At 40.7% G+C, this 11,863-nt stretch overlaps 1 protein-coding gene across 1 annotated transcript; it reads right to left on the reverse strand.

Annotated features, from left to right (window-relative positions):
- Positions 1 to 4,195: 4,195 nt before the first annotated feature.
- LOC149271823 (denticleless protein homolog B-like) lies at positions 4,196 to 10,729 on the reverse strand. The gene is made up of 13 exons (XM_089507118.1): positions 10,624 to 10,729; positions 10,148 to 10,246; positions 9,781 to 9,842; positions 9,307 to 9,427; positions 9,153 to 9,218; positions 8,583 to 8,698; positions 8,284 to 8,357; positions 7,921 to 8,024; positions 7,522 to 7,626; positions 6,489 to 6,601; positions 6,124 to 6,213; positions 5,627 to 5,747; positions 4,196 to 5,028 (listed from the first exon to the last, which is right to left on the reverse strand). Exons 1-13 carry the CDS (start codon positions 10,658 to 10,660, stop codon positions 4,196 to 4,198), a joined length of 1,941 nt encoding a protein of 646 aa, XP_089363244.1. The 5' UTR covers positions 10,661 to 10,729.
- Positions 10,730 to 11,863: the final 1,134 nt, after the last annotated feature.

Raw genomic sequence — 11,863 nt, forward strand, 5'->3', positions numbered from 1 at the left:
CGGCAAAGTGGACCCAGGATGACGTGCATGTTTAACCCTTTCAGTGACAAACCCATATGTGATAAGAGGATTGGCAATGTGGCCCCCAGGAGCCAATCACGTAAATACACTTTTTTTTTTTCTGTCTCAGGCAGGTTAAGTTGCATGTTATTGTATCAAACAGGGGTTCTCTGCAGCCATGACTACCCCGTGGCATCCATATTCCATTCCCTAACAGAGGCCTCGAATGTGCGGCTCTATAAACACATATCCGTTACCAGACAAGTAAATGACACCGTGGGTAGAATCACATCATGATCAACAATTATCTCCCACCCACACTTCGTTAAATGGCAGAGTGAAAATAAACTGCAGGCCGTGAGCCGGTTAACCGCTTCCACTCCAGCTTTAATGATGCATAGGTAGCAGAACCTATAGATGCTATAATCTGTAATGGAGCATTACTTGTCTGTCACAAGCCCTCAATGGTTCATGGGGGTTATCGCGTAGCTGCTCCATTTCACACATCCATAGATCGTGCAATTAGATCAGAGGCTGCCGGCGCTGTCTGCCAGGGACAAGAGCTTGCGTCACACAACCAGCGATTCATTGTAACGATCTTGTATTCTAGTAACGCAAAGCTCCGTCTATACAGAGACAGTAATCAGGGAATTCCAGAATACATGCAGACCTGGAAATACCACACAATAAATCCGGCATAGCGTCAGATCCATAAGATGCAGTGAGTGCAAATGACAAATCCCCCGGCAATAAGCAGAAGAGGAATACACCGTGTCATGGAGCGCCAACGTGAATACTGGAACGGGAACGTGTTTCTGGCAGGTCACGAGAACGAAACCGCAGAAGAGAGCAGAATAAATCTTATTGTTGGTAACAGAACAGGATACCAGTTTGATGGCAATATCGTTTGCATTCGTGGAACTCTACCAGGAAAGAAGCGGAAACCAAAAGAGAAGTCAACCTCGTCTTATAAACAGGCTGAGCTTCTGTCATTAGAACAAGCCTTCAGGGCCCGGACCGCTGAGGTGAAGAGCCGGAGCTTGGTAGATGGCTATAGCCCACACTGCCCGTGGCTAACGGTTTCACAGCCAAATGGGACATCACCCTACAATGTAGCCATTAAATAAAAAAAAAATCAAACACAAAACACGGAAATTAGAACAAATTAAAGATTTTCTGCAGCTGAGAACATCACTCTGTTATAAAATTGCACTCCCCCCCCCCCCCCCCCCCCATTTAATTCTTGAACAGCAAGTTCTTCCAACCCAAAAACAACCTACAGCAGATGGGAAAAGCTAGGGCCGTGATAAACGTTTTATTCCTCATCAGTAAAGTCCCGATCCCTTCCACACCAACGCTATGCATTCCCCTTGCAGATAATACGGTCCTTTCTGCCACCGCAGCACCGGAAAACCGGTTGGGAACAGCGAGCTTACGACTGCCAGAGCCTATGTATGCTAATTAACCGTTTATGGGTTAAAGTCACCCAAGGGCATGAAAATGTTTAACCTCCCTGGCTTCGTAAAATGTGTTTTAACCAGTTCCTAGCCAGCAATCAAACAGGCCTTTGTGAACCTGATTAAAAGGGACAGTTTAACACAAATTATATTTGTAACGCGTGTTTGTTCTTGCTCTTCTTGCACGGCCTCCAAATGATTTTACTAAATACTGATCAGCCGAGGTACGGTATTTCAGTTTAAAAACAAAATATGTAAATATTAGACTTTGGACTCATTTAACTCCTTCACCTGATGCATTTGGTGAAAGCATAAAGTGTAAGTAGGAAGCATTCGACCTGCAGGATGGAAACCCGCTAGGATGGGAGCACAAGCAAGAGTTCATCTGAATGCTTCATTCTTTTGGGATCTCAGAAGTCTCCTTTTCTGATGGCAGCAACTAAATAATGCCTGGACAGACTTACATGCACTAGAGTCCAAAAATAGTCCCAATAAGTATTTATAAGGAACAGGGCTGGAGTAGACCTTTAAATATATGTATATCCTAAAATAATTACACTGGATTATGGATATTAGATAACATAGCTAGTGCTAGAAAACACTCTGCTAATTATGAAATGAGCATTGTGAAGTCATAAATAGAAACAGCATTCCACTAAACTAACCAACTGGAATAGAAGACTTCTGCCAGCATACAAAGTTATTTATGAAACCGATTTGTGAACACGGTTGGTAGAGAAACGGGAGATGCAAAGAACTCGCTTAAGGGCAGCCAAGCAAGCAGGTTATATCAGAACAGAATACAAACTACTTCCAGCCCATCCCAAAAATACAGATCTCTTATTTTGAATCAGTCTTTCCCAAAATATACTTTGCAAAACATTCCTAACGGTGCTTACAGATTAGAATTAGCAGTATTTAAAAACATACCATGGGAGCAGCCGTCCTAACTTACATTACCCAGGAACCACGTGATCATTCCTTGTTTTAACCCTCATTTTGGTCGATGGCATTTCTTCTGTTTTGTTGGTGATCATGTGTGTGATGTGGACCAAACACCCAAGACATTAATAGAAGAGACAGGCTACTTGTATAATATATCTGTATTTACAAAAATATACAGTTTCATTTTGATGTACATATTCTTAAAACATAACCCTTAAACATTAAAAACAATAAAACATAGCAAAGAGCAGCTAACCTAAATGATTATTAAAACTTACAGGCAGCGTTTCATCATCATCAATGAGTCAAGCGATACAAATTCTAGAACATGCGAGTGTTACTACAATTCTACGATCATTAAATGATTGCGACAAAAACACACATCCAGTATACCAGCTGCCGCGGAGCATAACTCATCCGTATACACCATCTAGCCGAGGAGCTGGAAGACTGAAGTGTACCTGGTGTGTGTCAGCAAAGGGTTAAACTACAGGTTACCAGCTAGGGTATCCGTTCATAAAAGTGCTAGGGGTCCAACTATAAAATTGTAGGTCTTTGTATTGCAGTTATTTAAAAAAAATAAATTCAAATGAAAGAATCCAATGCTCGCAGTAAATAAAATGTAAGGAAAAGAGCGAACTCGATTTATATGCCGGGCCTTCCAGCAAGGAATGTGACCCACAAGAAGCCGGAACTGTTTAACGGAGCAGTGAAGGATGTCATTCGCTACATAGCGATCCGTGATGATGTAATAGTCAGATTGAAGCCAACAAATCCAGTTTGTTAACATGACGTTCTTCTTTTAAAACAAAGATCTTCGCTGTGATAACAGAGGCAACACGCGGCCTGACAGGCGTTCCCAAAGTGGACTCCGGACGCATTCACTCCTCTTCGCTTTTACCCCCCGGGCTTTTTATGAAGTATGTGCAGATCTTGCGCATCGAGACAGGAGTAGTCGACACCTGCGACTGCGAGGAGAAGCCATTAGTATTCTGAACAGTTACAGTGGGAGGGACACATTTGGTTTGGGGTGGGGGGACACATTTGGTTTGGATCTAGGAACAAACTTTTTTCTCTCCATATATTACCCGCTAGTCCGCAGTTAAATGCTTATTGGGGGTAAAGGACATACTTTTCTTCAGTGCTTCACCACTTTCTATAGTACTGCAGTTAACCCCTTCATGCTAATGTTTATTATTACTACTACTACTACTACTACTACTAAAATACATTGAAATGTGTTTAAAACTACTCCTGCCTCCATTTTCTCTCAAATTAACATTTTGGCTAGAGATCTTTCACAGGGTCTTTGTAGCGCCTTCTGAGGAAGCTTTTAGAAGATATATATCGCTTTCCAAAGAACCGCTACTAAAGTTTTATTTATTAAAAGTGTAAATTGGTTGTTGCAATTATTTACTCAGTTCTGTGCCGGTTTCCATGAAGCACCCATCACTTTTTTTAATTGAAAGACTAAGACCTGAAGCTAATGAGAACAGAAACCCAACCAAATGGCTGGCAAGACCTTTCCTCTAATATTTACCAAACACACATGCAAGAAACAATGAATGAAAACGCCAGTGCTTTATCTGCCGTTTGTAGATGACTGCTTCTTCCATCATAGATTGGCAACACATCTCCCCCCCCCCCCCCACGGTGTTATACAATGAGTTTATACCAGACCATATCTCACAGAGAGTGGAAGAGTTTATTAACCTGTTGGTCCCTCTATCAAAATCTATGACATAAGTAATCTTATTTAACCTGCTTGTTACATTTTCACCCTAAAATACTGCTTATAGAAAATATGCCTGTCTCCGTAATATACTCACAGACACAGGAGAGTTTGTAATACTCCTGACATGGTGCTTCTTGGCGCTGCCGCCTCGAGTGGACGGACTGCTGCTGAGTTTGCCTTGTGGACTGAGCTTGTCGGTCTTTAGTTTGTGTCCCAGTACAGAAAGCCAGTTCTTTTCGGGCGAGCTGTTCTCCTTGTCTAGCAGCCTGAACTTCAAGTCGGCAGGCACGCTCTGCAAGGAGGGCTGCTCCATGGGCTCTGCGTGGGGAATGCTCTTGGACTCTGAAGTGGATTTGTGGTCACATTTACGCAGGTCTCCAAGGCTTACACATCCAATATCGCTTTCATCCGCCCCCTGAAGAGAACACAAGTCTAGTTTTGCCTTCTTTAAGCCAGGTTCTAGCTCAGTCACACAACTGCAGAGGCTGAAGCAACCATGCTCTTCGTCCCCATTGCTGGTCTCCAGTCTCCTCTTGACCCTCTTTTCAGACGGCCCCGAGGGTCTCGAGCTTGGAGTCACTGAGTACTGCTCAACAGGCGTGAATGCTTTTCGTGGAGATGGAGTCTTTGTTTCTGGAACAGGGGTGCGAGTCACCCAGTCCTTGATGGAAATTTTTGAAGTTGACAGCTGCTTGGGAGACGAGGTGGAGCGTTGAAGCTTTTGCCTTTTGGGAGTGTGCAGCTTAGGAATCAGCACAGTGGATGACGGAGTGCTGGAGGGCATTGGGAGATCTCCAGTATGACTTGGAGCGCATGTAGCCGGTGTCGGGGAGGACATCAGAGGACTGTTATGTACTACAGAGTTTTTACCTGGAGTACAGAGCCTGGACACTGTCAAAAAGAGAGAATGCTGGGTGAGACAAGCTTAAAAAAATAAAAAAAATGTAACTTTCTGTTCAGGAAAAAGATGGATTGAGGACCACAGTATCATTTTTATGGACCTTTGAGCTGCAATTGCATAAAAAGGTCAACTTAAGGCTAATGTAACATCGTTAACACGTAGCACAGATAGTTTTAGGGATTCCTTATTAAAACGAACATACAATGCATGGGTAAAGGAAATGTTCCGTAACACACAGCAATGCTAACAAAATTCTTTACCAAGATACATACTTACAAATAATGTTTTGTTTTCTTTTTAAGCAATAGTAAAACAACTCTTACATTCTCAGCTAATTGACCCTTGAGGACAGGGTTCAAACAGAATAACCAGTTTGAAAGTATGTTGCAATAAAAAAGAAAAAACCCTAAACACGTTTGTAACTCACAAGCATCCTGATTTTCCATGCCCCCCCCTCCCCTCAAAGGGCTGTATTTTACCCGCCCAACAAAAGCCTAAGAAATGCTTAATGTTTTGTAATTAGCCGTACCAGGAGTCTTCTCCCCAAAGATAAACAGCACAACTTGCTCACATCGAGACCCCACTCACCCACTGGAGGACGTTCCCTTTTCTGACTTGCCCAGCCAACACAGTCCACTTTATCAGCATCATCGCTGTTCCGGTTCAGTCTCCATATTCTTACAGTGTTATCGTCAGAACAGGTTGCAATCTAAAAGGGAGGTCAGAATACGGATGGGGAGGCACAGGTCGTGAGGTTAAGCTCTGTATATTTTATGTGTAATACACAACATTCAAGACAATAACTGCCGTTTCCTTACACAGCATTACACTTGCATTTGTTTGGGAGGGAGCTCCGTTATTCCAAAACTATAACAAGCTGTAGAACACTTGTTTTAGTTCCTTTGTGTACATAATGTAGCCAACACTTATACGTCTAGTTATTCAATTACATCTCATATGAGGAGCCAGTTTAATGTGACTTGTGTACCACTTTCCTAAGACTTTGTAGAATGGCCAAGATACTGTGTATGTTGAGAAATACCTAAATGTTTCAAGGTAAATATGTTAAAATACATAATACAAACATTTGTAAAGTCTGATTGGCACCAAGTGACTGAGGTAACTTCTTGACAGTGTCCGGTCAGAGTCACAGGAGGAGCCTGGGGATCAGAGACCTGGAAAAGGGCAGAAGAACAGCTGGTAAGTTGCAGAAGAAAAACATAGAAAGCTTTTGTCCCCTAAAAAAAAAGTCAAGATGTGGAAAATGCACAACCAAGTGTAGGCTGGATTCATACAAACAGTCAGGGATATAGTAGTTTAGTAACTTAACTGCCATTTCATGTTATTGTTATGGACAAAATTTGGTCTTCGATTTTTCTTTATTTTGTATTAAGTAGCCCCAAACTTTTGAATGGTAGGGTGCACAAATAAGTCATCGATATAGACATACTTGCCAGATGTAGGCACTGCTGTCACTTGATCCACTGAGCAGAAACTGGCCATCCGGACTCACGCTGGACTTGATGTAAAAAGTGGAGTTCTGGTGGCCGCTGAACACAGAGACTTGTGTTGAGAGAGGGGGAAAAACAAAGATCAGGCCATTAACACATTAAAACATGACGGACCTGCTCACCATGTTGGATACAAAAAATACGGAAATTGTAGAGTTAAAAGTAACCTGTTTGCATGCCATTCCTTGCTAATTAGTTTAATCCTCGGACAGAGATTTACGGGCACTACTAAGACTAGCGGAGAATGCTTCTTTACTTCTATTCTCTATATAGCAGATGTATAATTCTAGTATTCAAGACTTGCAAATAGACACATTTCCATGTTTTTCTTCTTGAGAAAACAGAGCTTTGTACAGTATATGGCATGACTAAGCTTCCAAGGGCCAATTAAGTTTTCCTTCTAAACGGTGTTAAAATGTGAAGTAATGCTGTTTAAAAACAAAAACAGATATATAATAAAAGGGCAAATCGGAAGTTAATCTATACACCACCCAGAGCACAGAGGTTAAATGGAAGCTGTCTTTAAACCCGCACACAGGAAGTGCCGAGGCAGCACCCTGCCCTGAAGCCAGTAACACAACTTTGTTGCCACTACCTAGTAAAGGAATTTCTGCAGCATCGTAAATTTTCAGCTCAGCTCCTTTGTACATATCCCTACAGAACGCACACCTTCACTTGTGTACACATCAAGCACACTGCCAGGACCAACAATTACACTGCACAGGATAGGGCGCCCTCTACTGTCCTGCTGTGACCCCTTAAATATCTGCATTTCGAAAAGCCTGCTTAAATAGCAGGCAAAATATTCTTTAGACTGTTAAATCGGGTATTAATGAGCAAATAATTTTTTTTTACCCAGCTCCTAAAAAAGAAACAAGACAAATTGAATCAGCTTTGAGAGACGCGTCATTTCTGTGTGGATCACTAAAGATGTCTATTTACCAGGAAACTAAAACTATTACAATGTCTCACCTGGGTCAGTCCTGAGTCCAGTTGCGTTGAACATATAGATATTGTCATCAGTACAATTTGCAAACAAGTTGGTTCCAGTGGAGTCCAAAACAAGGCTGGAATAACCTGAAATGCATAACCGGGAAGTCTTTATAAACTAGCTTATACACCAAGAGGCCTCTTTCTAAAGATTAATGAAATGTTAGAAGCAAATTTGTATATAAGTGGCCGAAGGAGGAGAAAACAAAGATTGGGGAAATCGCGAATATACATATCTATATTAAATCAGCTGCTTTTAGGAAAGCCGTGGCTCCATATCCCATGAACAAGCTGCATGGCTGCAAAGTTAATTGATTTCAATCCACAATGCTATGTATTAATGTAATTAACACTGGGCTGAAACCGCTGTATGACACATACCAAGTTTACGTGTACTGTTTCCAGGATAGGGGAAGACTTTAACTGCTATTGGATCTTGTCGGTATGCAGTGTAATTTTTCCTTAAGTCCCACATTTTGACAAATCTAGAAAGTTAAGAAAAACACAATTACACAAATATGTCAGTAACTTTTACCACTGTGTAAAGGCCACAAAGTTTGCTTAAGAGCTCATATGTGATTAGTATGTTTAATAGACATCTACAGTCTTAAGAGCAGCAATAATCACAGTAAAGCATCTGTGCTGGAAATGCTTTCCTTCATCCCCAACCTAAAAATAACCTATAAGATGCTAGAGGGTCCACACAATTAAATTCCTTATTCTGGCAATTACTTTTCAGCTTACCCATCAACAGCTCCTGCAGATATAAGTGTGTGCTCATCCTGAAAGATTACCACCGTCACACTCTGCTGCGAGTCCTGAAATAAAATAGCAACAACGTAAACGGCAAGAAATTATATTTACCAAAGGTTTCCATTTAGCACAAAGTCTGATGGCATTTCATGAAGAAGTGAAATTTCTACTTAATGATGGGCTCTAATGACTAGATTCATCACGCACTTTTCATTTGTAAAATCCTTAAATCCTGGTCTGTGATTAAGCTTTTTTTTTATTTAAAAAAAATAAAATAAAAATAAAAGTACCACTGAAGGAGCAAGTCCTCTGACAGCAGGTTTCTTCTTTTTGATTTTGGATGGAGTCTGCTTTTCCAGAGCATTGTGAGCACCGGAGATCTGGTTCACTTGTCTGTAAAATCCATCTGAAATAAGCAAGGTTAGCAGCTTAAGGTTTCTGACAAGGCAGCAAAGCAACTAGGCGAAAAGGTGAAGAATGAACACGGCAAATCCCATATATGAGCATGGTGATATTTGGATACAATTAGAAATAAATTAACATAAAAAGGCAATCCAAATAGAGCATGTTTGGAAAATAATGTTAGTAATGTTAGCAAGTTTTGTCATTATTAAGAAGAAAAAAAAACACTGAAGCTTCCTGGTTAGGGACACAGAAGCAAATATTATTCCTTTGCAATATCTGCATTTTATTTCCCTAAGCTCTAATCAAAGGACTTTATTTAAATTATGTGCTACGTGGGTTTACTTTTTAGAATTAAAATAGACAATTTAGCTTGAAGGAATAAAGACAAAAACCTGCAGATTCTTAACAATGCACAATAAAGAAGATTACACACTATAACCAAAACCATATATTACCTTTCTTGTTGCATCGGGTATCCCAGACCATGATGTTTCCATCTCTCCCCCCAGTGCTGAATACAGCTGTAAATACAGAAGACATTACTTATTATAAGTTCACTCTGCCAAAATGTAAAAGGTAATTTGGGGTGAAATAAAATGTCACACGTACCAGTCTCAAACTTTGAGAAAGCAACAGACTTCAGGCTGCATTGGTGGCCTTTGCACACGCCAACAGCCTCCCCTGCTTTCACATCCCACAGCTTGGCAGTCTGGTCCCCTGAAGCTGTAACCTAATAAGATACCAATGAAAGACATTACATTTAATTAAAGTAGGAGAGGGGAAGAAAACATTAACTCTTAAGTGTTAACAGTACAGACAATCTGATCATCAAAATAGAAACCATATGACAAACTAAACATTTATCAAGCACACATGGAGACTAACAGTACAGAAAGGATCAACAAAATTTAGAATTTGCTCTAGAAGTATGTAAATAAGCTAGTTTTAGCTGTAGACATATCTATATCCATCAAAGCAGAAACATCAGGTTGCCAAGTTTCTCCAGAACTCCAATATTTGTAGTTTAGGACACCAACACGGCAAGACTTACTACATCAGTTTAAGCGGTCATGTGCAACTTACCAGCTTGTGTTCTCCAGGCACCCAGGCAATGTCAAAAACGGCATTAGTGTGAGCCACCCATTCTAAAAACAGATGAAGTATGAAGAGTTTTACAACTTTAAAAATACAAATGGGTGAAAGCGACATGATCAAGAAGTGAAAAGTATGTTTCAACTACGCGATCGCAATTGATAAAATGTTCAGCTACGTTTCATAATGACTTTGTAATTTTTATACCATTTTAGGCATCACTCATCTAATATTTGGAGTCAGAAATTAGGAGGAGATGGGCAAGTCGCATTTCACCATTCTGCTAACTTAACGTATCAGGACTTTCAACAGCGTGGTAAAGATATCACAAAATAGACGTTACTGTAATAAGCTTTACCTTTCACAATTTGTTTCTCTGTGTTTCGGCATTCTGTGTCATACAACCTAACAATGCCTTCTTCATTGGCCACAGCAAGGATATGTGGTGCATCTGCAACTGAAGAAGAAATGGAAATCATTCCAGGTGTTTTATACACCATATACATTGTTTTATAAACCAATGCAGTAGGATAATGACTGCAGCGTACCCTGCGTGATCACATAAGCATGGAGCTGTAATAAGCGCGTATAGGACTAATCAAACTGCAGGCGTATTGAACCGTTTGCTTGGAAAAGCTTTACTCTCCAGATAACCAGATACTTTAGCATCGACAATCTGGGTCTTTACTTAAGCCGACAAATTTAAACACGTTATAAAGTGCTAATAAACTAATGTTTTTATGAATGAAAAAAATGTAAGAAAATGCAATGCAAGTATCACAAAGGGTGCTGCACATGGATTATCATCAGCGGGCAAAGCAAATAAGGCTTTACCTGTGTTGAAAGAACACCCGAAGGGTGGCACTTGCATGCCCAGCTCTCCATATGAAATATGCTCATCCCGTCTGAGACAGCGGTAACCCTGCAGAAGAGACTGGAGGGGATGACCAGGTGAAGTCCCTGCATTGTGACAAGAAAAGGATGTTTTGTATATTAATGCAGACATTAACATAAGACAGAGTTAGGTGTTGATAAGAATACATATTTGAGATCAGATCTATGCAGGCCATGGATGTACAATATATAGAATCACCTAGGAGACAAACCCCAAGGTTTCCCTCGTGTACCCAACACCAGTTCTGCTAACGGTCATATCAAGCAAAGTGTAGCACTATTTAGGCTTCACCAAGCTAATAAACAGCAATGGCTGTTCAGTTTTAGGTTACACTACAATAAGAGCTCACTGGTAGCTGTCCGCTCAAGAGGCAAATAGCATTTAAAACTGTAAAACGGAGGATTCGGAAAAACAAACCGGGTCTGCTTTAAATATTAACCAACAGTGACGGAGTCCGCAGTGTTTGAATGAACCTCTCTGCATGATTAGGGTTGCAAGTCCCAGTTCCCAAACCAACTAGCCATGGATCTCTGCAAACTAAAGTTAAACAATACAAAAGTAACTCCAAACTGTTTACTGAGGGGGTGGAGGCCGATACAGTGGCCGAGGTCTGAGTGTTTACAGCAGGGATAAAGGGCAGACTAGACGGGCCAAACGGGCCTGATCTACCATTAAATCAATGTCTCTACAGTACTTGCCATTGTTACAGGCTTATTTTATTGATCAGTTTGCAAGAATTGCATATCTGCCATCAACAGAGCACCTATGGATACTATATGAATGCAACACATTCTCAGAGTGAAATTTAAGCGTGCCATGAGATACAAGGGCCAATAATTACTGGAAATATAAAACAGATATAGATTTTGTTGATATTTTTTCTAAGACTTTAGAAGCAGGGTGTACAAGCCAAGTGTTACCCACATACCTGGCTGCTGTCTGGGGCATCACAAAAACTATACGATTGAATACAAATACATAGAGAAGCTCAAAAACCTATAGGTAAAGCCATTATTTAAATTCATGCAAGATTTATAAAGCTGTATTTATGAAAGGTTCACTCACATTGAACTACAAGCTTCCCCAACCCCCTCGCATTGCAACACACTCAACAATGCATTTCCCCGCCACCTTTACCATCCCCCAACACACCACTGAACCTGTATAAATTTACTCGCT

Source organism: Sceloporus occidentalis, unplaced genomic scaffold (genome assembly GCF_023333645.1).
Source record: "Sceloporus occidentalis isolate IW3139 unplaced genomic scaffold, rSceOcc1.0.p SCAF_459, whole genome shotgun sequence".
In the NCBI taxonomy this organism is placed as follows: domain Eukaryota; kingdom Metazoa; phylum Chordata; class Lepidosauria; order Squamata; family Phrynosomatidae; genus Sceloporus; species Sceloporus occidentalis.

Bases quoted from the DNA above. Each gene is read 5' to 3' on its own strand.
- LOC149271823 (XM_089507118.1), bottom strand. From the start codon at position 10,660: ATGCAAGTGCCACCCTTCGGGTGTTCTTTCAACACAG. The intron at 8,025-8,283 runs GTAAGCTGAAAA...TTAACTTTCTAG, and splicing joins TCTGCAGGAGCTGTTGATGG to ATTTGTCAAAATGTGGGACT. The intron at 6,602-7,521 runs GTGAGACATTGT...TCTCAACACAAG, and splicing joins TGGACTCAGGACTGACCCAG to TCTCTGTGTTCAGCGGCCAC.